Source organism: Acanthochromis polyacanthus, chromosome 8, assembly GCF_021347895.1.
Source record: "Acanthochromis polyacanthus isolate Apoly-LR-REF ecotype Palm Island chromosome 8, KAUST_Apoly_ChrSc, whole genome shotgun sequence".
Classification (NCBI taxonomy): Eukaryota; Metazoa; Chordata; class Actinopteri; family Pomacentridae; genus Acanthochromis; species Acanthochromis polyacanthus.
The window spans coordinates 25,916,747-25,943,527 of NC_067120.1; the positions used below are offsets into that span (position 1 = coordinate 25,916,747).

The 26,781-nt window shown below is 39.4% G+C and overlaps 1 protein-coding gene across 5 annotated transcripts in view; it reads right to left on the reverse strand.

The window, feature by feature from the left end:
* aass (aminoadipate-semialdehyde synthase) overlaps positions 1 to 26,781 on the reverse strand; it is an 82,945-nt gene that overhangs the window by 14,539 nt on the left and 41,625 nt on the right. For all 5 annotated transcript variants that reach the window (XM_051951552.1, XM_022211187.2, XM_051951551.1 and 2 more), the window contains exons 14-23: positions 24,861 to 24,982; positions 22,178 to 22,307; positions 21,732 to 21,842; positions 14,026 to 14,134; positions 12,050 to 12,190; positions 11,756 to 11,923; positions 9,682 to 9,777; positions 8,910 to 9,025; positions 6,446 to 6,534; positions 6,183 to 6,359 (exon numbers count right to left, since the gene is read on the reverse strand). In XM_051951552.1, coding sequence (XP_051807512.1) covers positions 6,183 to 6,359; positions 6,446 to 6,534; positions 8,910 to 9,025; positions 9,682 to 9,777; positions 11,756 to 11,923; positions 12,050 to 12,190; positions 14,026 to 14,134; positions 21,732 to 21,842; positions 22,178 to 22,307; positions 24,861 to 24,982 — 1,259 coding nt within the window. The remainder of the gene's footprint in view (positions 1 to 6,182; positions 6,360 to 6,445; positions 6,535 to 8,909; positions 9,026 to 9,681; positions 9,778 to 11,755; positions 11,924 to 12,049; positions 12,191 to 14,025; positions 14,135 to 21,731; positions 21,843 to 22,177; positions 22,308 to 24,860; positions 24,983 to 26,781) is intronic.

Below are 26,781 nucleotides of genomic sequence, written 5' to 3' on the forward strand. Positions count from 1 at the left end.
TTAAGGATTGATACTGGTCTAAAGTTGTTGCAGTATTCTGTGTCTTTTCCTTCTTTGGGGATTATTGAAATTATTGCCTCTGTCCAGGATGGTGACACGTGGCCCTCTTTAAGAGTCCAGTTAAAAGAAGCCACAAGGCGAGGTATCAGTTCCTCTTTAAAGGTTCTGTACCACTCGGATGAAAATCCATCGCTTCCAGGGGTTTTGTTTGCTTTTAGTTTTGATATAGCCTTTGATGCTTGCTTAGGTTATTTTTACTTTTTGCAACTCCGCTTCATAAAAAGATCCCTCAATGGATTCACTGTCATAATCTTTGAGTTTGTAGACTGGAGGTGTACGTAGAATACAGTCGGACACTGTAAAGATTTCGTCTGTAAAACTCTGCTCAAAAGTTCATCTTTAATTTCTTTTGATGACAGGAGGAAAAGGTACCATACAGGTTGCGAAATACCTGGCCGGTGTTTTGAGAGGTCACCTCCATAGGGGTCCTTTTTATGCTTTTATGATAACTGTAGTTGTAGCTTTTTACCAGTTCAGGTAATACATCGAGGTAATGTCTGGTGTTGTGAGCCGTGAAATATCTCCACATTCTAGTTTTCAAAGTGCGATTAAATCTTTCTACCACTGAGGCCTTTAGGAACTGGCTGTGGCAAAATGTACAATCCCATGTTTATACATCAAAGTCTTAAAACTCTTGTTAAAAAACTCTTTTAACAAGAGTCAGTCTGTAACTAAGCGGAACCAGCTAACCTTAAATCTCTAACCATGATTTAGCTTCGTCAGATTCATTTGTGTAATCTGTGAGCAGGACGATAGTCCTTGTCTTGGTCTTTCAAGACGGATTCAAAAGCCTTAACCACTTCAGCAGTGGTCTTTTTCTTTAGGACACGTACGTAGGCTCTTTTGGAAAATATATCTATGACGGTCAGCAAATACTTGTAACCATCGTTGTGATCAGCCAGGGCTTGCATGTCGCACAGGTCGGCTTGAAACTGATTCAGAGGTTTAGTGACAAACACTTTGTTTCTGGTGAACCGTACTCTGACTGGTTTGTGTAAAGTTTGTGTAGATTGTTTTTTTTCACCTGCGAAATATTGTAAAAATCAGGAACATACTGTCTCAGAGTGATGCAGAAAAATTAGTTCATGCTTTTGTTACTTCCAGGCTTGACTATTGCAATTACTTATCGGGTTGTCCAAATAGCTCTCTTAAACATCTACAGTTGATCCAAAATGCTGCTGCAAGAGTACTGACAGGAGTTAGCAAAAGAGATCATATTTCCCCTATACTTGCTTCTCTTCACTGGCTTCCTGTTAAATCCAGAATTGAATTTAAAATCCTTCTTCTGACATATAAAGCTCTTAATAACCAATCTCCATCATATCTTAAAGATCTGATAGTACCATATTATCCTAGTAGAACTCTTCGCTCTCAAACTGCAGGCTTACTTGTTGTTCCTAGAATCTCTAAAAGTAGAATGGGAGGCAGAGCCTTCAGTTATCAGGCGCCTCTCTTGTGGAACCTGCTCCCAGTTTGGGTTCGGGAGGCAGATACCTTCTCTATTTTTAAGACCAGGCTTAAAACGTTCCTTTTTGACAAATCTTATAGTTAGGGCTGACTGGGTGACCCACAGGGGTTCGGCTTGTGTCTTCATTTGCACAGCTGACTCCCTCTTGGACGTCCCTTCTTCCCTTCTTGCTTTTCCACCCCTCCCTCTTCTCCCATCCCTCCCCCTTGCCCTCCTCTGTCCTTCTCAACCCATCCGGCCAGCAGGCAGATGGGTCCCCCCTATATAGAGCCGGGTTCTGCTCGAGGTTTCTTCGCTGTTAAAAGGGTGTTTTCCTTGCCACTGTCGCCTTTGGGCTTGCTCTGGGGGTCAGGCATATGGGTTCTGTAAAGCGTCTTGAGACAATTTGACTGTAATTGACGCTATATAAATAAAATTGAATTGAATTGAATTGAATCCTGTTTGGATAAAAAAATCTTTGACCTCTTCCACTCTGACTTTTTCACCCGTTTCATATCACACACCCTGTCGGAGTCGTTCTACTCCTCCCAAGCTACCGGGATGGGAAGGATTGTAATACACTATTTTCATACCCCTTGTCTCAGTCATCCTGTCTTCTGAAACCTGTTTGGTTGAACTGAAAGAAAAAAAAACTGGTAAGAGAAAGGTTCTTTATTCTTTTCAAAAAAATACTTTATTGATCATGTTAAAAAAATTATTATTTTTTAATTATTATTAAGGGTATAAGAAGGATGCAAAAGTAAAGAAAAAAATGAGATACAACTTTGTGTATGAAAAAGAAAATATTTAAGTATACATCAACACAGTAGAAAATATTTAAGGATACATCAACACAGTCGAAAACACTTCAAACTGATCAGGCTCGTATCATCTTTAAAGCTTGGTCTAACAGAGACACATCAAAAGCACGTTCCATGTCACATTGTAATTCGCTCAGTTCGAGCAAGATATTCATGGGTGAGTTGTCTTGCAAACGGTAACATATCACATCAATAAACAAAGCGTACAGAGAGAATAAATGAGAGGACTTCACTTCAAAAGAGTCCATAGTCCAATCTTGAATTATTTTTCTAAAAGTTTCTGACACAGGTCCATTAATTCTTGCATTGGTTTGTACAATTATTTCCCAGGGTGTATGCACGGAGTGTGACTGCACCATGCTGAAAATGTTTTCTAGTCTTTTAACTTCCACGCTTCTGGTACCGGTGGTGTCTGTGCATGTTGAAACTCTGTTTTTAATCACTTGATCCAAAAGATTTATCCAGCACAAGTCATCCGTCTCGGGTGTTGTCCACACATTTCCCATGATCAACAGGTACTACCGTTTCAGAATTCAGTCACCGTCCGCAGTTGCCCAATTTTCACCACATCCTCCCCAATCAGGTCGTCGTTCATCTCACTGATGGGAACTCTGAACTCTTTTGCTGTTTTCAACTCATACAGGAGAGTCTCCACCACAGCTTGAACTGGGGCATCATCGGCTGAGATTCTGCGGATGTTCAGAAGATGTTGAATGGTCGGGATGAAACGAGGAGTGAAAAGCCTGTGAAAATGGAGCTGAAAGTAGTCATTGTCCAACTACTCCAGACACTCGGGCCGTCTCTGACTGGAATGGTTCGACCTGACAGCTGTAGCAGCACTCACGCCGGTAACTGCAGAGAGTAAGGTTCAGCAGATGAAACAACCATTTTGATGCTGCCGATGAGCATCAATGACACCCAACCATCTGCCTCATCCCCCACACTGCAGTCCCCTGATGGTGGTGATAGGGGCGGTGCTGCCGCTGTATCTGGGGATGCTGGTGTTGGTGATGGTGCTGCTGCTTTCGCCGCTGCTTCCGCCGCTGCCTCTGGGGGTACCGCTTCTGGGGAGGCTGGCGATGGCGGTGGTGGTGCTGAGGTTGCTGCTTCTGGGACTTCTGCTTTTGGGGCTTCTGCTGAGGCTTCTGCTGCCAGGAATCCAGGAGGAGCCAGCTCAGAACAGTCCGCAAAGAGGGTCGGTATGCTGGGTTCCAGAGAGCAGTCGAACTGCATCAAATCCTCCTCCGATGAGTCAGCAGAACCAAAGAGCTTTCTGCGACACGGATACTACTCTGGCACCACAGCAGTCGTTGTGAAACGTTTTTTGGGCCGCTGTTGATGCTGGTTGACTGCGCTCATGTTGCGCTCATGAGATGAAGTGATGACCGGAAAAAGAGGCATGGCTGTGAAGTAGAGGGCGTGATCTTAGAATGATAAAGTTTTTTTGACGGATAGAGTATCCTTCCAACTCCGGCAATTTGAAAAGAGAGTGGTGATCTTTTCTGCAGCCTTCTCTATCCACTCAATCTATGCAACCATCGGTAAGACCAGTACAGTATGAAATACCCACAGTCAGGGTTATAACTCTCCAAAACAAAGAACTCTGCAGGCTTATTCTTTCCCATTGATCGGAGGGTGGTTCTGAAGCACCATCTACCAGACCCCACTACTTTGGATTGCCATACTGCGCTGAAGATCGCTCGTTTCAGGAGCACCTCTGTACAAGCGGGGAGGTTTTCCAACCTCGCCTGTTTAGAGGGTACAGACTCGGGTGTATTTTCCTGAGAAGTCTCTCGGAGATGCTGCTGCATGACCATCTTCAACACGCTCCAGTCATTGGAGGTCAACGTGGCAGAGACGGATAGAGGCCTCTGCATTTCTCCCTCCTCCAGCTGGTAGAAGCAGAGCTCCCCCGTCTTGTACTTGAAAACGTAGCCCCAGGAGCCCGGCATTCTGTGGGGCTTGAGAGGCCGTTCCTCCTCCAGAGACTCGGCCAGAGGCAGCTGGGTCTGCTGGAGGTACATCATGGATCTCCTAGGGGCTCGTAATATCGAGGGTGTCTCGCGGAAGATGGTGATGGGTGTTTCGCTGATGACCGCCGGCTCCGGACGCAGCAGGGCCCGAGATTTGCCGTACCCCCAGACACCCAACATTTTCTGAGCCATGGTGAGTTCTATTCAACGGTGTGGCCTATAGAGGCCTATTCCCATTTATATATAAAGAAGACCCCAACCTCCTCTTCTCATTGGTTCTCATTCGCCCTTCCCCTCACACCTCATTGGATAACCCTAGCGCTGGATTTTTATTATTATCGCTGTGTTATAAATCATTTCCGGCATTTTTAAATTCATAATTTCCTTTTATTAAAAAATAAAAACTACACATATGGCGGATGAGACGGGGTTCAGGGAGGGACTCTAAGACGTGGCAATCTCTCATTGGACCCCATACCATGATGGGGTCCAAACTGGTTCAGAAACTGCCACGTCATAAGGCGCCCGCCTTATGTTTTAAGTTTTAATTTGATGACAAAAAGTTTTAATTTGATGACAAAAACCGTAAAATGTTTCTTCATAAGTCTCATTTTGAAAGGTTGCTTTGTATGTAGCTTTAGTCTCATTTTTGTTGTGAAAATCAGGCCATCAACAAATACTTTTCGTTGTCGTATTTGCTGACAAAATGAAAACTGCTTTTAAGTGAGCATATTTTTTCTTGTTACCATATTAGTTTTTTAAGGCAAACTAATGTTCATGTATTTATTAGTTTTTTCTATATATGAGATCAACAACAGCATTGTCTCTGCAGACAAGCACAATTCAAAAATACTATTTAAATGAAAATAAATAGTGCGTGATCTTTAGCAGACCGTTGAGCTGGGATTATTACTCCACCAAGGAAAGCAGCAGAGTTATGTGATTATCTGTGTTGGTTTGTCTGTCTTTTTGAAACGTTACCAAAAAACGGACCAACAGATTTCGATAAAATTTTCAGGAAAGGTCAGAAATCCCACAAGGACCAAGTGATTAGATTTTGGCAGTGATGTGACTCATAGTCTGGATCCATGGATTTCTTAAGATTTCTGTATCAGATTGCAAGATAGCATCACGGTGTTACTGTAACTATGACAACAAATGAACACTACCTCAGCTTCCTGCATCAATTCACACCACCCTACATATTTCTGTCACGCGATTCGGTACCTGTACATAACGTACACATGCATAACACAAGTCTGTGCTCACCACAAGGTAATTTTCTATTTATTTATTTAGTTAGTTTGAGAGTAGATTCTATACTCAATGGCCAGATTCGATGTTGCCATGATTTCTGAATACGCAAATTGAGTATATATACTGTATATATATTGGATGTTAATAGCATGATCTGTCATGAAAATGTTTTATATCTATATTGTTATGTCTGTCTGTCTGTCTGTTGTAAAAATTACTTCAAAATGGATGAAAAGATTTAGATGAAATTTTCAAGGAAGGTCAAAAATCACACAAGGACCAAATGATTAGATTTTGGCAGTTATACGGCTTATAGTCTGGATCCATGAATTTTTTAAAGGTTTCAGCTGTCGGAAATGATACAAGGAATGAGCAGCCTTGGCGAGGAACTAAGCTCTCGGAGTGCTTTTCTAGTTTTGTTATGTCCAGTCAATTATAGTTTGAAGTAACTATCAGAACTACAGGTGACAGTAAGAAACTCCTATCCCAACTGCAAACTGATCCCATTGTGTCTTCCTGTCTTCAGGAGTTTTGGCTCTACAATGGACTAAGTATGTAAGTCATATGTAGTTGTGTTGAGTAAGGCCTGAAAAAAAAAGTTTCTTGCAGAGCGATGTCACTGACCATCAAGGACCATACGAGCAGCAATGGCTGCTGGGTATCCAACAGTCTTGGCCATGGCGGAGAAGCCGCTGGGGTCACCATAGACCACCATGCTGATGTGTTTGGTCTCCAGCTCACCAGTTGGGTGGCGAATCTCCACGTCATTTCTTAAGATGACCATGTCACGCTCACCCTTATCTGAAAACAGGACAGAAGTGAATAACTGACACCAGTATTACAATCAGAGCTCATGTTCTCGTAGCCTGTGTTAAAGGTAAGCTCACCAAAGGAAAGTCTGGCTTCCAAATGCTTTGCCAGAGCAGCTAGAACGCTGTCTGCATGAGGCACTGACTCATCGCTCAGCATCCCAAACCTTTACAGAGAAACAAAAAACAAGACATTTTTTTCACAATAAAATAACCTTTACAAAGCCATATTAAAAGCTTCAAAGAAAATTACTCTGCTGCAATACCCCAGTAGCGCTGCGGTGGCAACCCACACGTCCTTGGCTAAGTCTAAAGAGATGAGCAGTTGCTTTTTGTGGCTGCTTTGCTGGTGAATTGAATAAATGAACAACAAGTCATTCAATTTGAGCTGCGAGTGCATTGGTTTTTCCCTTGAACGACACAGATGGAATGTTTCCAACAGTTCACTTTTACCATCAGAGGAATTTACATTTCAATGCCAGTGTGGCCCTCTTCCCTTCACCGCCAGCAGCAGAGGACAATAACGGCATGAAGCCTTGGTCTGAAGAGACCCTTGGAAAAGTTAATTTAAATTGAAGATTGTGCACGCTACACCACTTCAAGCGTTCTCGTTAGGGAGGAAAGTGAAAAGTGTGCAGAAGAGGAGCAGCCTCAGCCTTGCTCTCAGCGCTGTGTACAGCAGCAACACTAAGTTCTACCTCATTTGCTCACAACCACAAAAAATAGACATCAAAAGGATTAGTTTATAGGAGCACAATGCAGGATTTGGTTTCTTCAACAACCACATAAAGAGTTCTTAATAAAATTGTTTCTGACCTTTGAATATCAATTTCTGCCCCCCCCCCCCCCCCCCCCCCCACACACACACACACACACACACACACACACACACACACACACAAAAAGCAAAAACAAGAAATAAAATATATTCAGCTGTACAAAACTAAAACCCATTGCCTACAGATTTGGTCAAAACTGAGTTGAGGACAGAATATGACTTTTTATGTTTCACCAAATACAAAGTTGTTACTACTACAGAAATATGGCAATATGACAAAGACACCTTTCTGAGAAAACAGCATGAAAAATCTGTTGTAGCTTCAAAATTGACATAAAAACAACTACAGTAGCATAAAACTACCTGGTGCAGCAGCCCTGGCTATCCTTGCTGAAACTAAGGCTGAATTTGCTGACTGATTTCTCCCTGTCAGATAAATAAAAATTATTTTATTAATCAACATTTTCAATTTGATATTTTACACATTTAAATGTAGCTAAGTCTTCACTATGGACTTTCCCATGTCTGCCATACTGGTCTCCCAAGGTGTGCTTCTCTACATACCAGATATTGAAGGTTCAAGACTCTTTTACTGTCGTTTCTTGTCTTTTGGCATACATTTAAAAAAAATTACTTTATGGTCTAAAAACACCCACAACTCTGTGTCCATACAACCTTGATCTAAGTGACACACTCCCAGGGCTGATGGACTTGATGCTGGGGAGCAGACACATGCTGGCCAGACATTCTGTACCTTATCCTCCCTTCACCTTGACCTCCTTCACTTCACCTCCAGGTTTTTACTTGATTTTTTTTTAAATTTTCAATCTTAATTCTTTCCTTCATTCCTTACCGTTTTAATGTGTAAATTGCTTTTCCAAATGTGTGTTTTTCAGTGTTGTGTTTATATTAAAATTATTGTCTGTTAATAAATAAACTGGAGTAGTTAAAGAAAGGTGTTAAAAAATAAACTACTGTTCAAAAGCTTGGGGTTACCCAGACAACTTATACTTTAATTCATGTGCTAACATAATTGCGCAATGGTTTTCTAATCATCAATTATTCTTTCAACACCATTAGCTAACACAATACACCATTAGAACACAGGAGTGATGGTTGCGGAAATGGTCCTCTGTACCCCTATGTAGATATTCCATTAAAAATCAGCCGTTTCCAGCTAGAATAGTCATTTACCACATTCGAGGCTGCACAGTGGCTTGGTGGTTAACACTTTCGCCTTGCAGCTGGAAGATCCTCTGTTCACGTCCTGGGCTTCCTGGGATCTTTTTGCATGAAGTTTGCATGGTTTCCCTGTGCATGTATTTGTTTTCTCCAGGTACTCTGGCTTCCTCCCACAGTCCAAAAACATGCTGAGCTGATTCTAAATTGTCTGCAGGTGTCAATACGAGTGTGAATGTTTGTCTCTACATGTAGCCCTGAGCTAGACAGGTGACCCCCCACCCCCACCCCGAGCGACTCTAATGAAGATTACGAGGTGTATAGATAATGGATTTAAAAACATTTAAACAACAATGTCTGGACTGTATTTCTGATTAATTTTTTTCATGAAAAACACGCTTTTCTTTCAACAATAAGGATATTTCTAAGTGACCTCAAACTTTTGAACAGTAGTGTAAATAAATGCAAAATTTTCTCTTGTCCTTTATACAAAATAGGTCATTTAAAAATTATCAATAATTATTATCAACTCAAACAAAAACATTTTTCATGACAGACTTTTCTGTCATCTCGCCCTGTTCTCACCATCTCAGGGTGTTCATCCTGAAGTCGTCCTGTCCAATGCGTTCAAATACAGCTTTTTCAAAGGCATCATGGGCGATGGAAGAAGACAATCCCATCTGCTGACAAAGGAGTTCTTTCTGTTGTGAGGAAGGGAAAAAATCCCAGTAAATGCTTTTATCAATTCTCTATGTAGTTCCATCACACCTAAAATCAGACAATCGCATTTAACTTTGCTTTTATGTCCACAAACCCTTCCAGAGACAAACAGTTCATAGTTTTTCTCCTGGCTCCTATTTAAGTCCTAGATTGTGTCCTTGCTCCTTATGTTGATTTCCTGAACTGTCTCTTTGCTCCCCTTTTAATGCATGGAAATTTGACACCTCTAAAAATGAAATGGAAAAAAAAGTTTGAGTGTTTTCAAAAAGTAAAGGGGCGGGTTAAAACTGCCAATCTCCTTTTGTTTACTGATAAACATATCCTGAACAGGCAGCAATGTGTTTCCCTTTCAACTCAAAAGGATGAAAGATGATAAACGCGATCTGCACGGTAAACTCTCATCTCTCATCAGTGCCTCGGCTTAGTGCACCCTTGATGTTGTTAAGCAGCTATTGACAGTAATAGACTCTTCCCAGTTCCACAGTCAGAAGCTTCAAGTGGCTAATCTGCCAAACAGCTTGTTTCATTAAACTAAATGAATGCAGAATGAAGCAGGGTGCATTGCTTAGAGGCTGCTTTTCAAACATGTGTTTCAATGTTTTCAAACACTGTGAAGATCCTCAGCTGAGGTTCCTACCCAGGAAATGGGAGCTGAAGTGGACTGCAAGATGAGACTGGGCTCGCTGTTGATCAGACCCAGTTTAACAAAACCACTCATGGCCTTGGAGAAGCCCTGTGAAACAGAACAGGAGATAAAGTGAGTCACAGTGAAAACAAGAAATACAAGACACTTGAAGACATTAAGTTTAGCAAAACATGTTTGTACATACATTTTTCAGAGAACGAAACTGTCTCACTTCAACTATTTTAGTTTCAGAATACAATATATACATTGATTGAAATTTCAATATATATATATATATATATATATATATATATATATATATATATATATATATATATAGAGAGAGAGAGAGAGAGAGAGAGAGAGAGAGATAGATAGATAGATAGATAGATAGATAGATAGATAGATAGATAGATAGATAGATAGATAGATAGATAGATAGATAGATAGATAGATAAGCTTTTTAAATGATTTATTCTATTTTAAAAAACAGCAATAGATACAGTATTGTTCTACGGCAGCAGAAATAACTTTTAGCAAATCTGTCTGCTATTCTCTGACATCAGTTTACTAATAAAAATCTGGATCACTCTTCCAGCAACATTCCTTCAGCTAGAAGACGTTTTAAAGCAAGTACTGCCCATTTCAAATACCAGCACTACATTTCAGTCTGATTCAAAACAGGGCGTTTTTTTCTTGTCAGGCTATTCCATAACTCAATTCCAAGAACGAGTTAATCTTGGCTGGATTTCAATTTTAATCCCTGAACCCTAACTGAAGCAAACACTGTTTTTGGTTCATATGAGATTTAATAATTGTTACTCTGACTTAATCTTACGATCTGTATTAAATATAACCATCTGCAATCTGATTTAGAGTTTTCAGACTGGATATCTGAAAGTAAAATACAACTTACTTCCTTTTAAATAAGGAAAGAAATGCAGATGTTGCACATATGCAATAAACTAACTTTCCAGCTGGAAAAACATTAAAGAATTGGTTGGCAGAAAAATGTATCTGTGATTATTTTGATGATTTGTTATTTGTTACATGTAAAACATTACTTAATTTCTAGGGATCAGCTCTGATGATTTCCTCCTTCATTCTTAGTTGCAGCTCTTAATTCGACTGATTTGCTGCTCAGAAAATATCACAGACGAGTGTAGAAGAGCCGATAACCACATTACGCAAGTGAAGTGATAGTCATATAATACACATCATATAGTGTTGTGTAATACTTTTGGGTATGATGTGCTAAAAGTACAAGATGATATAATTATGGCAAATGCTATTAGACTGAAGAATAAAATTAAAATGTCTATAAAATACATAATGATGAATATTCGAGTAATAACTAATGTTTTGATGGTATTGTGTGTTTGTCTGTGGAGAACACACAAACAGCTGGAAGTAACATATGTATTCTTGGTGTAAAAACAGTTCATATGCTTTGCAGAAAAATAAATATTAAATACTCAAAAGATAATGGAGTAAATTTAAGGCAATGTAACTCAAAAATTTGTTTATGAAACATAATACATAATTGCATAACATGCATAAAAACTATCACAATAGTATGGGTGAGTATACAGGAGACTAGGGCAAAGTCTGAACATGTCTGGGCTTGTTCTCTGTAAAACACGACCGATGATAACCTAATGCACATGTCCTCTGTATAGTGTGATTTAGCGGTGTTATACGATAATCTGATGTCAAGATCTGACCAATAGATTTAGAAAAGTATAATAGTATCAAAACTGTCTCTAAAATGATCAACTCTCACAGCATAAAAGATGATGCACAGCTCAGTATCTTCAGAAATTCTTGTGGTGTTATCACTGCTAAGAACTGTTCTTGGATTTTCCGTGTACAATAAATCCTGCTGCCTTTGAATTCTGAATTCTCCTAGTGATTTTTTGAAGATTTTTAAAGACGCTTTTTGGACATTTGAGCACGGTCATGTCTTAGACCGTGGCACATGATTTGGGACTTAGTTTCCACATCGATAGCTACAAAGCAATGCTTTTACAACTTGTGCTAAGTGTGCTTGCTTGTTTGGACTTGCTCATGTGAGTTAGGGTTCTACCTTGAAACGCAGTGTTCCTCTGATTAGAGTGTGTGCTGTCTGGATGCCATATGGTTCTGAGTACTTGGTGCTGTCCCGATTTGGAAATCCCTCCAGGTTGAAACCTGGAAAGAAATCCATCGGAGTCGTGGAATCCATCAGAGAGCCACCAGGTGGAACACTCACCACCTCAACGATACACAAAGGCATTTAAAGATAGGCATAATAGAAGAAGAAGAAGAAGAAGAAGAAGAAATACATAAAATGGTCTGTGCTCTCATAATAAATTAGAATAATAATTTGAGGGTCTTGTACCTGGTTGTCTCTGAGGAAGATGGCAGGGCTGATGGTGTTGAGGAGGACACCGTACGGACTCCAGCTGAACTTGTAACGAAGCGGATTGTCTGAGCACTCAGGAGCAGGAAGACCCCCACAGAACGAGGTGTATGACTCCACCTAAACACCGCAATATTATTAATAACATTTCCCTGGGATTCAACTGTCTGATTGGCAATATTTTTTCATTCTTTGGGAGTGGTCTTGTATTCAATGACTACAAAATGATGTGTTGGCAGCATCACATATTCTTGTAAATGCAGAGTGTACTAGTTGAACATGGGCTGTGTCCGAAATGGTATACAAACGTACTATTCAGACTCAGTGTGACGTCAAAATAAGTATGTAGTGCGTTCACATTAGATAGTATGAAAAGATTGAGTACGCAAGCAATACCCGGATGTATACTATTTCCGGAAAATTTTTAAGTATGCGCGGTGACCACACTAGTCATACTCAACCGCCCCATAATGCTTTGCGAGCTACCCACCGAAATTGAAGCCTCCGCTGGATCTGTGGCCGGACCGGGGCGATTTTTATTTTATTTTATGTGGTTAAGTAGTCATCCTAATCACCCCACAGATTTGAGAAATAGGCATTTTCTGACCAACGTTTTAAATTTGTCAGACGCCTCACAACGTGCTACTGAATGCTAGCAGCTAGTTGCAGCAGCTCGCTTTGCATACAGAGCAAGTAGCAGCTACCTCCAGTACCCTGCAGCTACAATTGAAACGATTCGCATAATCTGGCTAATAACTGCATGAGGAGTGCCGGCTTGAATTTGCCACATTAATTATGCGACTGTTTGTTAGCGTAAAATCGACCTGAAGCCGGCATTCAGCCGAGATATTTGATAGCCGCACTTCCGGTTTTTGTCGTCGGAGGTTTGAAATGCATTATGGGAAACGTAGTAGTATACTACAGTGTGAACGGTTGGCATTCTAATCATACTTATAGTACGTAGCATACAGTATATACTCATTGAGTATGTAGTATGTAGTGCGTTAGTATGCCATTTTGGACACAGCCATGGTCTTCTACAGAGAGCCCTGCATGTTAGGTCATCTTTGCCTTTAATGTTGCTAGGTTAAGTGAGTATTTTTTGTCTATTTATAGTGATTGCTTTAGCTGTGGAAGCATTTGGTTTGCTCAATTTGGTCCAAAGGAGATGCTGAGGGCTCAGTAATTTAAGTTTCACTGCCATAAAGAAAATTAATGGGTTACAACTAAAAAAGGAGTCAGTTTGCTTCACTTACACTACCATTCAAAAGTTTGGGGTCACTTGATGTCCGTATTTTTGAAAGAAAAGCATCTGGGGAAAAATCTAGGGACATGTAAGAGCTTCATTGATTTCCTAAAAACAAAGAAAATATGGAACCTTTAAGTAGTACAAGTGACTGACACATTGTTTTCCCATCAGACCTTACCCGAACTGTATCTGCTTGTTGCTAGGACAAAACTGTTCGGTCATACCAGCATACAGCTGTCAACTCGATGCTTGTAATCATGCAAGCTCAGAATTGACAGCTGACAACTGCAGTTACAGTGGGTCCTCCAGCTGCCCAAACTTTGTTATATCACACAACATTTAAATGTGATATCCATCCATTTCTTTAGTGCAAATGTCACAAATTCTAAACAACATAAAAATACCACAAAAAGGCTTTAACACTTGGTGGAGATGAAAAAGTGAACTGAAAAAATACAACAAAGGCTAAACTGTTCTCAGGTCTTTTCAGATTGTGGATCAGTAAATAAAGAACTGCAGTAAAAAAAAAAAAATCTTCATCAGTCCACGTCTGACTGTGTGTCTAGACTAAAACTTGTGTGAAATTCAGTAGTGAGGATCATGTGGACTGTGAGTCGGTGTAATGGATCAATATGAAATAAAGCCTCAGTCTCTGCGTGTTAAACAATCATTATCTGACACACTCACACGGTGTGTGTTGACTCACAATGCAGCCATCAGCTTTGGCCTGATCGATACACTGCATGGCCAGCATGTGGTCGATGCCTGGATCCAGTCCCATTTCATTCACAATGGTGATGCCTGCGTCCTCCACACTGACCACAGACAGACAGACAGACAGACAGACAGACAGTGTGTAAATATACTTTTATTGTATACTGAGTGTTCCAATGCCTTCTCATTAGTGTTGTTTTGTAATATGACTGCTGTTTCAAGTACACACACTACCATTCAAAAGTTTAGGTCACTTAGAAATGTCCTTATTTTTTTAAGAAAAGCAGTTTTTTCCAATGAAGATAACATGAAATTAATCAGAAATACAGTGTAGACATTGCTAATTTTGGTAAATGACTATTTTAGCTGGAAACAGCTGATTTTTAAAGGAATATCTACATAGGGGCACAGAGGCCCATTTCCAGCAACCATCACTCCTGTGTTCTAATGCTACATTGTGTTGATCAGAAAACCCTTGTGCAATTATCTTAGCACATGAATGAAAGTGTGACTTTTCATGGAAAACATGAAATTCTCTGGGTAACCCTAAATTTCTGAACAGTAGTGTAAATGTGTGTTAAATATATTTAATTGATGAACTCATACATAATGGATGTCACTTTTTAGGAGAAAAATATCACACATGAAGTGAAAAAATGATGTCAAAAGCGAGACATTTATAGTGTAATGCAGGGTTACTAAATGGCGGACCGCAGTCCAGATCTGGATCCGGACCCAGACGGTGTCTTATACGGACCCGGACCTGTAATCAGTAAATTGTAACAGGTTTTAAATTTGATGGGTCGCCTTTACTTTACCAGAGCAGCTTTTTCAGCGTTTATGGCTTTGGTTATCAGCTCAGGAAACACACAGACCAATTACGTATGAGTCCCATGTGATGTACTCAGCCAATGAAGTTTCTGCATCGCAGGCGCTAAACATCACAGCTCTGCATTCACAAAACAGTTGAAAGGCGAGGGTCAGGTGAGAGGACAGACCGTGGTGACATGCTGACCATGTTTGGCTCAACATACAGCTGCGAGGCAGCTTTCTCAACGATTAACATAATCAAAACTAACAGCCCGTCCACACGAAGATGAAACGAGGTCTAAACGCACAAGCTTCTTGCCGAATCTGCGTATCATCCACACGAAGACGGCGTTTTGGGGGTCTGTAAATGATCATTTTTGAAAACGGGTTCCAGAGAGGAAAGATTTTGAAATGCCGTTTACGCAGCTCCGTGTGTATGGGCGATCCACTGCTTTTCAGAAACGCTTGTGTCATAGTTTCGTATCTTCATTGACACGCATGCGCCACACGCGGCCACGACAACAACAATGGCGGCGTACAGTGTAGCAAATGTGCTTGTCAGTACCCGATCCGTCCCGGAAACCTGATTTGTACTGTGCATGTGTGCAAAGTACGTCACTTCTGCTACTCCCAAAAAAAAATTGAATTTTCTGTCAATTACTTAATGATTCAAGAATTATAGGGTTAAGCTAGTAGTAGGAACCTTTAGTAGTGAAACTGGGCAGTAATTGACAGAAAATTCTATTTTTTTTCCGGGAGTAGCGGAAGTGACGTACTTTGCACACATGCGCAGTACAAATCAGGTTTCCGGGACGGATCGGGTAGTGACAGTGCTGATGAAGCTCCTGTTTACGGGGGGCGTGTCAAGATGGCGCCGTAGACGGTCTAACTTTGCAACGCGCTGCACAAGACTTTGCATAAAACTCGTGAAAACTTTTTTTAAACTGCCCTACGTTTTGCTACGGTTTTCTGATACATTTTTATCGCTTCTGCTGTCACAACCATGGTGAAGAAGCGTGAGCACACGGCTGGAGCGGAGTTTACAGGACCCGGCTCAGTCGGACTAGCTTCTAGCGGCCACAACTACACTCTGGACCCGAACAACATGGACGAGGAATTCCCGCCGCTACCCCTCTCTCCAAGTAAGCCGCCCGTTCCTAAAAGAAAGACTCAAGAATCACCTCTAGGGCTTCCTAGGGATGAGAATTACACTCGACTGGCCGATCTGATTAATAATAGAGCGGACAACATTGAGTGGAAGATTGCTGGCCTCAACGACAAGGTGGTTGCCATGGCGGGCGATCTCAAAGCTGTGAGCATGAAAATGGCAGTGATTGAGAGACAAGTCGAGTCGCTGGAGCAGCCAGTAAAAGTTTTGCAAAGAAGAGTAGACGAGCTTGAATCTCGCTCAAGGAGGTGCAACCTAAAGCTTTTTGGTGTACGTGAATCTGAGCAAGAAAATGTCCGACAAATCGTGATAAAGACATGCCAAATGGTCATCCCAGCAATGAAAGATGAATTTGTCTGTGGCATAGATGCTGCTCACCGGCTGGGCATGAAGAGGCGGGAGGCGGGAGGCGGACGGCGCGGCTCCAGGGAGACCCAGGCCTATTATCTTCCATTTCATGTCGTGTGAGTGCAAAGAAGCTGTTTGGGAAGCGGCGAAGACCTCAAGATATCTACAGGAGCATGGTTTGTAGTTCAAGCTGGATTTCTCTCAAGGTGACCGAGAAAGAAGACAGCGACTGTACCCGTTTGTGAAAAAGGCTCGTGACGAGGGAAAGGTGGCTTACTACTCCGGTGCCAGAGCTTTCATCAAAGGAGAGGGCGAAATCATCATTCCTGACTTGTGATGCTTTTGTGAGACTGCTCACACAGAGGACGTCCTGTCATCATCTGGTCAACACTTGACAAAACAGAAAACCGAAGATGTAATAATAAACTTTGTTCTCGTGCTCTGTTTCTATGGAGTTTCTTTAAAGGGCACTATGTTCTAAAAGTGACTTATTTCACACACAAAAATGTTGTTAAATTTGTGTGGCTGCGTTTGCTTTCGACCTAGGTTAAAAACTAAGTCTAAAAGCAATCTAAAAGGTTATTGTTTACTTTGTGTTTTGTTCATGTCTTTGTCTGTTCTTTCACTGAATGCCAGGGGGTTAAGAAACAATGTAAAACATAAAGCCTTATTTTTGTTTGCTAAGCAACAAAGTACTGACTTTGTTTTTTTTCAGGAGTCTCATACACTTGCGAAAGATGTCAATTTCTGGAAAGCTCAGTGGGGGAATGATCTTTTGTTCTCCCATGGTACTGAATTTTCTGCTGGGGTGTGTTGTTTGAAAAACAACTTTAAAGGTAATGTCCTACACACGGATTGTGATGCTCAGGGTCACTTTGTAATTCTTATTGTTAAAATGAATGATATTGTTTGCCTATTAATAAATATTTATGGATTTAACTCCAACTCAGAGAACAATCAACTACTTGATATCATAGAAGAGAAACTGTCGTTTTATAACACTAAATTTCCTGGCCGTAATGTACTAATAGGCAGCGACTTCAATGTCGTGATGGATCCAAGCGTTGATCGGTGGCCTCCTGCTCAACCTTTAAAATCCATTTCAAAATTACAATTATTAATCAGTAGGTTTGATTTGTATGATATTTGGAGAAGCAAATTTCCTAATGATAAAAAGTACACATGGTCCAATAAAGATGGATCCAGACAATCGCGCATAGACTTTTGGCTTACCCCTAACTCTTTAGAGAAAGAAAAAATAGAAGTTCACATTCTGACCACGCCTCTAACGGACCACAAAGCTTTATCCATGAGGATAAATTTTATCCCTGATGAGAGCAGTTTGGGTAAATCCAGCTACTGGAAAATGAACAGCTCACTGCTTAATCACAAGTGTGTCAAAACAGAAATAGAAAAACTTGTTCAAATTTACTGGGATAAAGCTCAAAAAGAGAATATTTACAGCTCTAACTGGGAGCTTCTGAAATATGAAATTTCAAAATATTTAAGAAGATATGGTAGTCTTCAAGCTAAATCGAAGCGTCTATTTGAAGAGGAAGTAATTTCTGAAATCACAGCTCTTTCAAGTTTACCTCCAGGAACTTTAAGCGAACAACAAAATTTAAGGTTATTAGACTTGCAAAACAAATTAGATGAAATTTATAAGACAAAAGCTGAAGGAGCTTTCATAAGATCCAGACAGAAATGGCAGAGCAAGGAGAGCATATGACAGCTTACTTTTTTAAGCTAGAAAAATCTCAAGCAAAATTCAATTCAATTCTACAGTTAAATATAGAAGGAAACATTACAACTAATAAACAAGAAATCTCTCAATTTTGTTATGAGTACTACTCAAATTTATATAAATCTAGATATAATGAAGATGCAATGTCCACATTCACTCCCTTTTTGACAAGACAAATCTCAGTAAAATAAGCAACAGTGATGCATTAATATGTGACTCTGATTACATCGCAGGAAGTTGCGGATGCCATAAATCATTTGAAATGCAACAAATCACCTGGCAGTGATGGAATCACAGCAGAGTTCTATAAAAAATTCTCTGATCTCTTAACACCGTTTCTATTTGAGGTTTATAAAGAAAGTCTTACAAATATGAACCTTCCACTAAGAATGACCCAAGGTGTTATCTCTCTGATACCAAAACCTCACAAAGATACTTTGCAAATAGATAATTGGAGGCCTATCAGTCTTCTCAATAACGATTATAAAATATTAGCTTCTTTATTAGCAGTGCGTTTCAAAAAAAATCTAAACAAAATTATTGATGAAAACCAATGTGGTTTTATGAAAAACAGATGCATATCAAAAAACATACGGCTCATTTTGGACTTAATAGACTATTCAGAACTAATATCAGACAAAAGTTTTATATTTTTCCTTGATTTTTTTTTAAGGCTTTCGACACTGTCGAGCATCCATTTATTTTTTATTGTCTTGAAAAGTTAGGATTTGGAAGTTACATGTGTAATGCCATAAAAACTCTTTATACACATGGAAACAGCTCTGTAAAGTTAAGTAATGGAACTACTCGTAAGTTTTTTTCTGGAAAGAGGTATCCGACAAGGATGTCCAGTGAGTGTTTATCTGTTCCTTATCGTTGGACAAATATTCTGTAGATATCTAAAATCGAGCTCTATCAAGGGTATTACCATTGCTGATAAAGAAATTGTTATAAGTCAACTAGCAGACGACACTGCACTTTTCCTGAAAGACTCCTTGCAGGTTCCCCAAGTTCTTCAAATAATTAAAATATTTTCTAATGCATCTGGTCTCTACCTAAACTTAAAGAAATGTGAACTGTTTGCACTTAAAGAATGTGATCTGTCATTAATAAGCAACATTGCTATTAAACATGAGGTAACATATCTAGGTGTGAAAATAAGTAAAAACCAAAAAAATAGAGAAGCTAATAACTTTAATCCCATGATTAAAAAAGCAGAAAATAAGTTCAACCGCTGGTTACAGCGTGACCTGTCACTAAAAGGTCGTTGCCTTCTCACCAAAGCAGAAGGTCTTTCGAGGCTTGTTTACATTGCATCTTCACTTTCGCTGGACAATAAAAATGCTAAAAAAATTGATCAGTTACTTCTAAACTTTCCATGGAAGAATCGAATACATTATGTCAAAAAGTCTGCGGTTATTAATTCCCTAAAGAATGGAGGGCTTGATTTTCTAGATTTCTCCACACTAAATAATGTCTTAAAAATTAAGTGGCTACAAAATTTACTTAGAGATAGCTCTTCAATGTGGAACTTCATTCCAAAATTTATGTTTGATAAAATCGGAGGACTACCATTTCTTCTTTTATGTAACTTCAAAATAAGCAAATTACCTTTAAAACACTCTCATTTCCATAAACAGGTTCTGCTCGCATGGACTTTGATTTACAAGCATAATTTCTCTCCACAACGCTACTGTATATGGAGCAATTCTGATATTTTACACAGGAATAAGAGTTTATTTCTTAAATCTTGGGTTGAGAAAGACATTGTGCTCGTGAAACAGCTCTTAACTTGTGAAGGTATTCCAATGTCACATCATGATTTTTGTTTCATATATAATATACCTGTATCACCTGCAGAATATGACGTGGTCATAAAAGCTATACCCAGCGGAGTAAAAATGTTATGCAGTGGTTCCTCTTACCAAGACCCATTGTCTTTTCCAAAGTTGAAAGATACACCGTGTGGGAAAACATGCTTTTCATCATCACGGAAAAATAACAAAGCAATCCGATCTCTCTTCCAAAGGGAACTTTCTACAAGACCCCATGTTATATTGTATTGGAGAAAATTTGTCCAGGATATTGACTGGGCTAAAGTATGGACTTTACCCCACAAATATTTTGTCACTAATAAAGTTAAAGAAATTTCATTTAAGATTATTCATAAATTTTACCCTGGAAAACACTTTCTAACCAAATTTTAAAAAGACAGATGCCAATTGTTCGTTTTGTGGTTTACAGCCAGAAACTCTGACTCATCTCTTTTGGAGTTGTGCAATGACTCAAAGATTTTGGAAAGATGTAACTAACTTTATTGGTGCCAAAATATGTGTCAACTATAAAATGTATTACAGGCATGTTGTACTGGGATATCTTGAACAGAAACTTATGAGCTCTGAGAAATTATATATTGTGAACCTTATTATACTCTTAGCAAAATACTTCATTCATAAATGTAAATTTGGAAATAAGGAACCTCTATTTTATGTTTTTCGCAAAGAAATTGATATGTATTTTGAATGTATTGAATTCTGTACTAATAGTAAGGCTGCAAAAACACTAGACATATGGTCTCAATTGATGTCACTGTAATGAAATACGTTTGTTGTTTGTTTTTGTTTCCTTTTCTACCTTACCCCCTGGCAGTATTGTTGGTTGTATGCTGAAAATAAAATCTTTTCAACAATAAAAAAAAAAAAGCTCCTGTTTACAACTTTTGCTGCAAGTGCGCATGCCCACAGTTTTTTTCTTCTGTTTGCGCGTTTCCACCATAGCGTTACAGCGCCCCTAGAGGTCTGGCATGTGTTTTACAGCGTTTCCATGCGTATGGAGTGCATTCGTGTAGACGCACACAATTTCTGAGATGCCTTCGTCTTTACGGCGATCATTTTTGAAACTGTTCATCGTTTCGTCTTCGTGTGGACGGGGCTTAAATATTGTTCCAGATTCACCAATGAGCTCCAAATGTGTTTTAGCATGATCCTGGCACCATTCAGGCCACGATTCAGAATACTTGCAGGGCAAGCTGCAACTCACTTCTCCCATTAGGCAGCAGAGGAGTGATAGAAGATAGGAAAAAAATTTAAGAGTTCAATTGTTTAAAATTTTTTAAATGTATGTATTGTGAAAGATATATATATATATATAAGTTGGTTCAGGTTGTTCAGTCATTTTGTTTTTAAGTTCTGCACTTTATTTTAAGATTTACAGTTATATTAAGAGTTATTTATGAATAAATGTTGTCAAAATGTTTTTGAACCATACTGAATTTGTTTGATTTGATGGTCATTTATTGATTACATGCAGATACTAATAAAACTACTAGGTTACATCAACATATATCAAACTAATTCAAGTTAGATATTTTGATGTCCCAGACCTTTGCGTTATTAAATTTGCTCTGACCGGACCTCTTTGAATTTCAGATGAATACCCCTGGTCTAACGTGTTACATTTCCTAAATTGCTACTAAATGCGTGTTTTATCTGCACATACTAATTTATGATATGAATGAAGGCCAAATCTATGAAAAACAGTGGCCAAGCTGTAATAGATTTAACAACAATGCAAATGAAAGGATAAAAAATTCTGCTAAATCTTTGTCTGCTGTGTACTGGATATTCACCTGCTCTGCAGTTCCTTCATGGCAGGACTCAGGTAGCTGGCTGTCACCATGTTCACTTTCCTCTTGATACAGTGTTTGGCAACAAGTGGATGAAATGAGTAAGGCAGCATGCTGAGGAGCAGAGGACAGAGGTGATGTTAAGACATATTACTCTTAAAATAATTACACCAATTATATTTCAAGGTAGTCTCATTGAATAGGGCTGCACCTGACAACCTGAGTCTGGGATATGCACACAACTTTACAAAATAACTGCCTCCTTTAGACAACATAAAAATAAAAGGAATAAAATCTTTCTATTACATCGACCTACTGGAACACTATTATGCAAGTGTTTATTAGAATTAACCACCCTTCCCTCAAATATTTCAACAATTTACATTAAAAAGGTGGATAAAGATGGCTGGCTGCTCATTTTAACAGTGTCACCACAGATCCTGCTGTACCTGATGACAAGGTCATGATCTTTGACCAGAGAGTTGAGGTGTCCCTCCTGACTGCTGACATCTAGCGTGATGGGGATGGTGTTGGGGTATTTAGCTGCCAGTTCTTCCGCTTGCTTCAGTACCACTGATGCTGAATGCAAATAAAGAAAATATCAGAAAACACCGTCAGTGGAAGGTGAGTGTTCAGGGATCTGTAAAAAGTTCTGATGTCATCCCATTGAGGCTACAATGTTCTACAGTGTTCAGTTCTTCTCCCAGAAAAATTATATTCTAAACTAGTTTTGAAAACACTTTTTTGCCAAAAGTGGTGCAGCGTACAATTTTTCACAAGAAATTTCCTGAGAAATTTCTATGGCTGCATTTTTCTGAGGCTCAGTTAGAAAAAGTCATTCAGTGTGGCAATGAGGGTTGTACAAAGTGAGGACAGTTACGAGGTTGTCTGCTGATGCCAGGCCACTGTCAAGCAAATCTGATATAACCAAACGTGCACAGTCTCAAAGAAGCAGATTAGTTAAACTTGTGCATCAAGCTCTGAGGTAAATACTTTTTCGTCTAGAATGTTTAATGATGTCTGTGAAGGTTCTCAGTCGTCCAGATCATCTTAAGGTGAAGGGTTTAGTTCAGGCAACTGGACTTATTCTTGTGATCTTGAAGACGTTTCGCCTCTCATCCGAGCGGCTTCTTCCGTTCTAAAAACTAGTTTGGAGAGTCCCAGGTATTTAACCACTGGAGGTGAAGGTGGGGCTGAGGCTGATGGTATCTACTGAAAGACTGAAGAAATCTTTCAACAACAGGTGTTGAATCCCAATAAGGTATTAATATGCTAATAGAGGAGGGCCTGGTGAGAGACGTTGATTTAATGGCCCACTGAGTGGCCTCCTACCTATCATCATCATGTGAGTCGTTAGGCTCACCTGGGGAAAAGTGTGAAGAGTGATTAAATCTTCTGGGGAGAGTTTTTAAGGCAGCTTTGTATGTCTGAGGCCTCCCCCTCTGTTCAGAGTGGGTCGCTCTAGATGAACATGAATGGCCTCTTTCACTCCTCTCTCAAACCATCTGTCCTCTCTGTCTAGAATATGTATGTTTGAGTCCTGGAAGGAGTGGTCTTTCTCCTGTAAATGTAAATGTTTTTAGCTGTCCATTTACATTTACAGGAGAAAGGCCACTCCTTCCAGGACTCAAACATACATATTCTAGACAGAGAGGACAGATGGCTTGAGAGAGGAGTGAAAGAGGCCATTCATGTTCATCTAGAAGTATTCAGACCCTTTGAAATTTTTCACTCTGTGTCATTGTAACCATTTGCCAAAATCAAAAAAGTTCATTTTATTTCTCATTAATGTACACTCAGCACCCCTTCTTGACAGAAAAAAACAGAAATGTAGAAATTTTTGCAAATTTATTAAAAAAGAAAAACTGAAATATCACATGGTCATAAGTATTCAGGCCCACTGCATAGTTACGGTAAGGTCTGAGAGGAAAAAACATGTATCAGTCAGTCACCTGTACTGCTTAAAGGACCCATATTGTCCATCCATCCATCCATTATCTATACACCACTTAATCCTCATTACTGTCACGGGGGGGCTGGAGTCTATCCCAGCTGAATTGGGGTGAAGGCAGGGGACACCATGGACAGGTCACCAATCTATCACAGGGCTACATACAGAGACGATTCACACCTATGTATAGTTTAGAGTTACCAATTAACCTCAGCATGTTTTTGGACTGGAGTACCCTGAGAAAACCCATGCATGCACAGGGAGAACATGCAAACTCCATTTTGAAAGATTCCAGGAAGGACAGGACACAAACCAGGGATTTTCAAGTTGCAAGGCACTTGTTAACACCAAGCCACTGTGCAGGCCCCATATTGTCCTTGCTTTTACGAAACAAGGACTTAAAACAATCAAAGTCTTACATATCCCCAGATTTTTTCCCCAAGTTTTCATCTCCTCAATATCTCTCAGTGTTACAGTTTTTACAGAGGTCCAACCTCTGGTCATACAAGAAGACAGGACAGTTCTCCAGCGTGCCATTAAGATAGTGCAGTTCATCTGTGGAGCAGCCTTCCCCCAGCTACAGGACATTTACATCACCCAGGTCACAAAGAGAGCACACAGCATCATCAAGGACCGTACCCACACCTACAGCACACACTTTTCACATTTCTGCCATCTGGCAGATGCTACATGAGTGTGAAAGGAAGGACCACCAGACTAAAAAACTGTTTCTATCCACAGGCCATCAGGCTACTAAATCACTGGCTCACCTGCATTATCTATAAATAGCAATATTTTGCACATGTCCTACCTTTGCACCTATGCCTTGTCTGTTTGCATATGACAGTATTGCACAAGATGCCACCAGAACGTATTTGTAACTATTTTAATCTTGTTTTATTTTTTTAAATTTTATTTTATTTATTTCAGATGTGTGAATGTTACTCAGGGTAACCACTATATTTCTGCTGTGTGTATGAAAATAAAGTTCTTGAATCATCATCACGATCATACGATAAAAAGCCAATGGTAACACTCGCCATTAGCCACACATTATTCAGTAAGGATTACTTTCTGCTTGGACAAAATGTCGAATGGCTTTTAAAGCTGAGAGGCCATGCAGTTGTGGGGTGGTCGGAGTGGCAGTAGTAAATGTGTTTTGGTTTTGAAGACAAACTCACCGACAGTGACCTGAGTCCTCTCATCCCGGGTCAGATACTCAACAACAGGTCCTGAGACATATCCTGAACCTAGCAGCAGAACTTTCTTCATGCCGGTCTTTCTCGTGATCTCAGCCTTCTCCCTGAAGGACATTAGACGTGCTGTTAGAAAACCACCTTGGAAAACACTTCATTGAGTCTTAGTGGCTGTTTCTGCTTAACGGTGAACTCTGAGCCACATACACTTTAAAACATCGGACTATAAAGGAGTTTCTAAAGATTGGAAGCACCAAAGAAAAAAGAGGATTTTATGTAAAAAAAAAACAAAAAAACAAAACTCTCTCACTTTAGGTAAATCCTTTGTTAAAGATACACTAATCTTCAAAAGTTTGGGGTCACTTAGAAATGTAATTATATTTGAAAGATTTTTTTATGAAGTTAACATTATATTAACCATAAATACAGTCCAGACATTTTTGATGTGGTAAATGACCATTCTAGCAGGAAACGGCTGATTTTTAATGGAATATCTACATAGGGCGACAGAGGCCCACTTTCAGCAACCATCACTCTTGTGTTCTAATGGTACATTGTGTTAGCTAATGGTGTTGAAAGGCTAACTGATGATGGAATACCTTTGTGCAATTATGATAGCATATGAAGAAATGTGAGTTTTCATGGAAAACATGAAACTGTTTGGGTGACCCCAAACTTTTTAACGATAGTGTAACTGTTGTTTGAAAGTCAGCAGCAGAAAGTCACCACTTACAACAAATTCCATCATTATTTATCTATTAAGCAAAACCCAAGATAGTTTCTATTTGGTCAAAATCAAATTCTCTTTACAGTGCTAAGGAGGTTTTTTTTTCCACATGTGATGCTTCCATCTGGTTCTTAAAACTGGATGATTGGATGGAAACCAGTCAACTAGTGTTGCAGACTTTCTGGCTAAAACATTCCAGAAACTCGGCCTTCACTCATTACATATTTAGTTTCACATCAGCAAGCTACCAGTACAGAACTATTTTCGCCTGTATTCAGTTTAAAATTTCTCGTCATCCTTCCAATTGTATAACTTTGGATGATAAGGAATTAGTCAACATCAAGAGACTATTTAAGTAGTGCAACTCGAAAAGCAGTGCAACCAGAGCATAGAACAACGAAGATCAGGAAAAAACGTGGTGCTAATTAAACAGTAAAAGTTTTCCTGAATATGAAAAGATGCACACTTTTCCAAGAAACAAGTTTTTATGCTATGGGAATATACTGGATTACATTTCGGAAATTTAGCACACTGAATTTTCTGTTCGGAAATCTGTAGTGAGCAATATATTCATTAATGTATGGACAACTTTACCTGAATGATTGTGATACAAAAGAAAACTTGAAAACATGATATTCCTCAGGCAAATTCTGGGATTATAAGGAGCATCTTTATTCAATTATTTCCCAGCGGGTTTATCTATTTATGCCCGAGACAATGTGAGTATATGCGTATGAGTATAACTCACAGTGAATTCAAGTAAGAAGTGTATCTCTATTTTGTATTTTACTTTTTCAAATCTTTGGAATAAATTTGGATCAATAATAAGCAGGCCAATCTCCATTACAGTTTGAAAACCTGTGGAATTTTCCATATTCTTTTTCACAGATGGAAATTTCACTGAAGAAAAAAATTAATTCCAAACTTTATGTAATGTTCACCTCCCAAATTCAAGTACCAGAAATTTGCCTAATCCGGCAATAGTGTATGAAGTGTAATTAGGAATGTAGGAATGCATTTGCAGAGGAGAAATCTAACACAATAAAATGATCTTTTCACTGCAAATGCAATGTTAAAGAATGAAGAAGAATGTTTTACTGGCATATAACAGTTTAATATTTCACCACAGCTTTAAAAATCTTTCAAAGAATGCAGTTCAAACTACAATGGTTGTGTGTT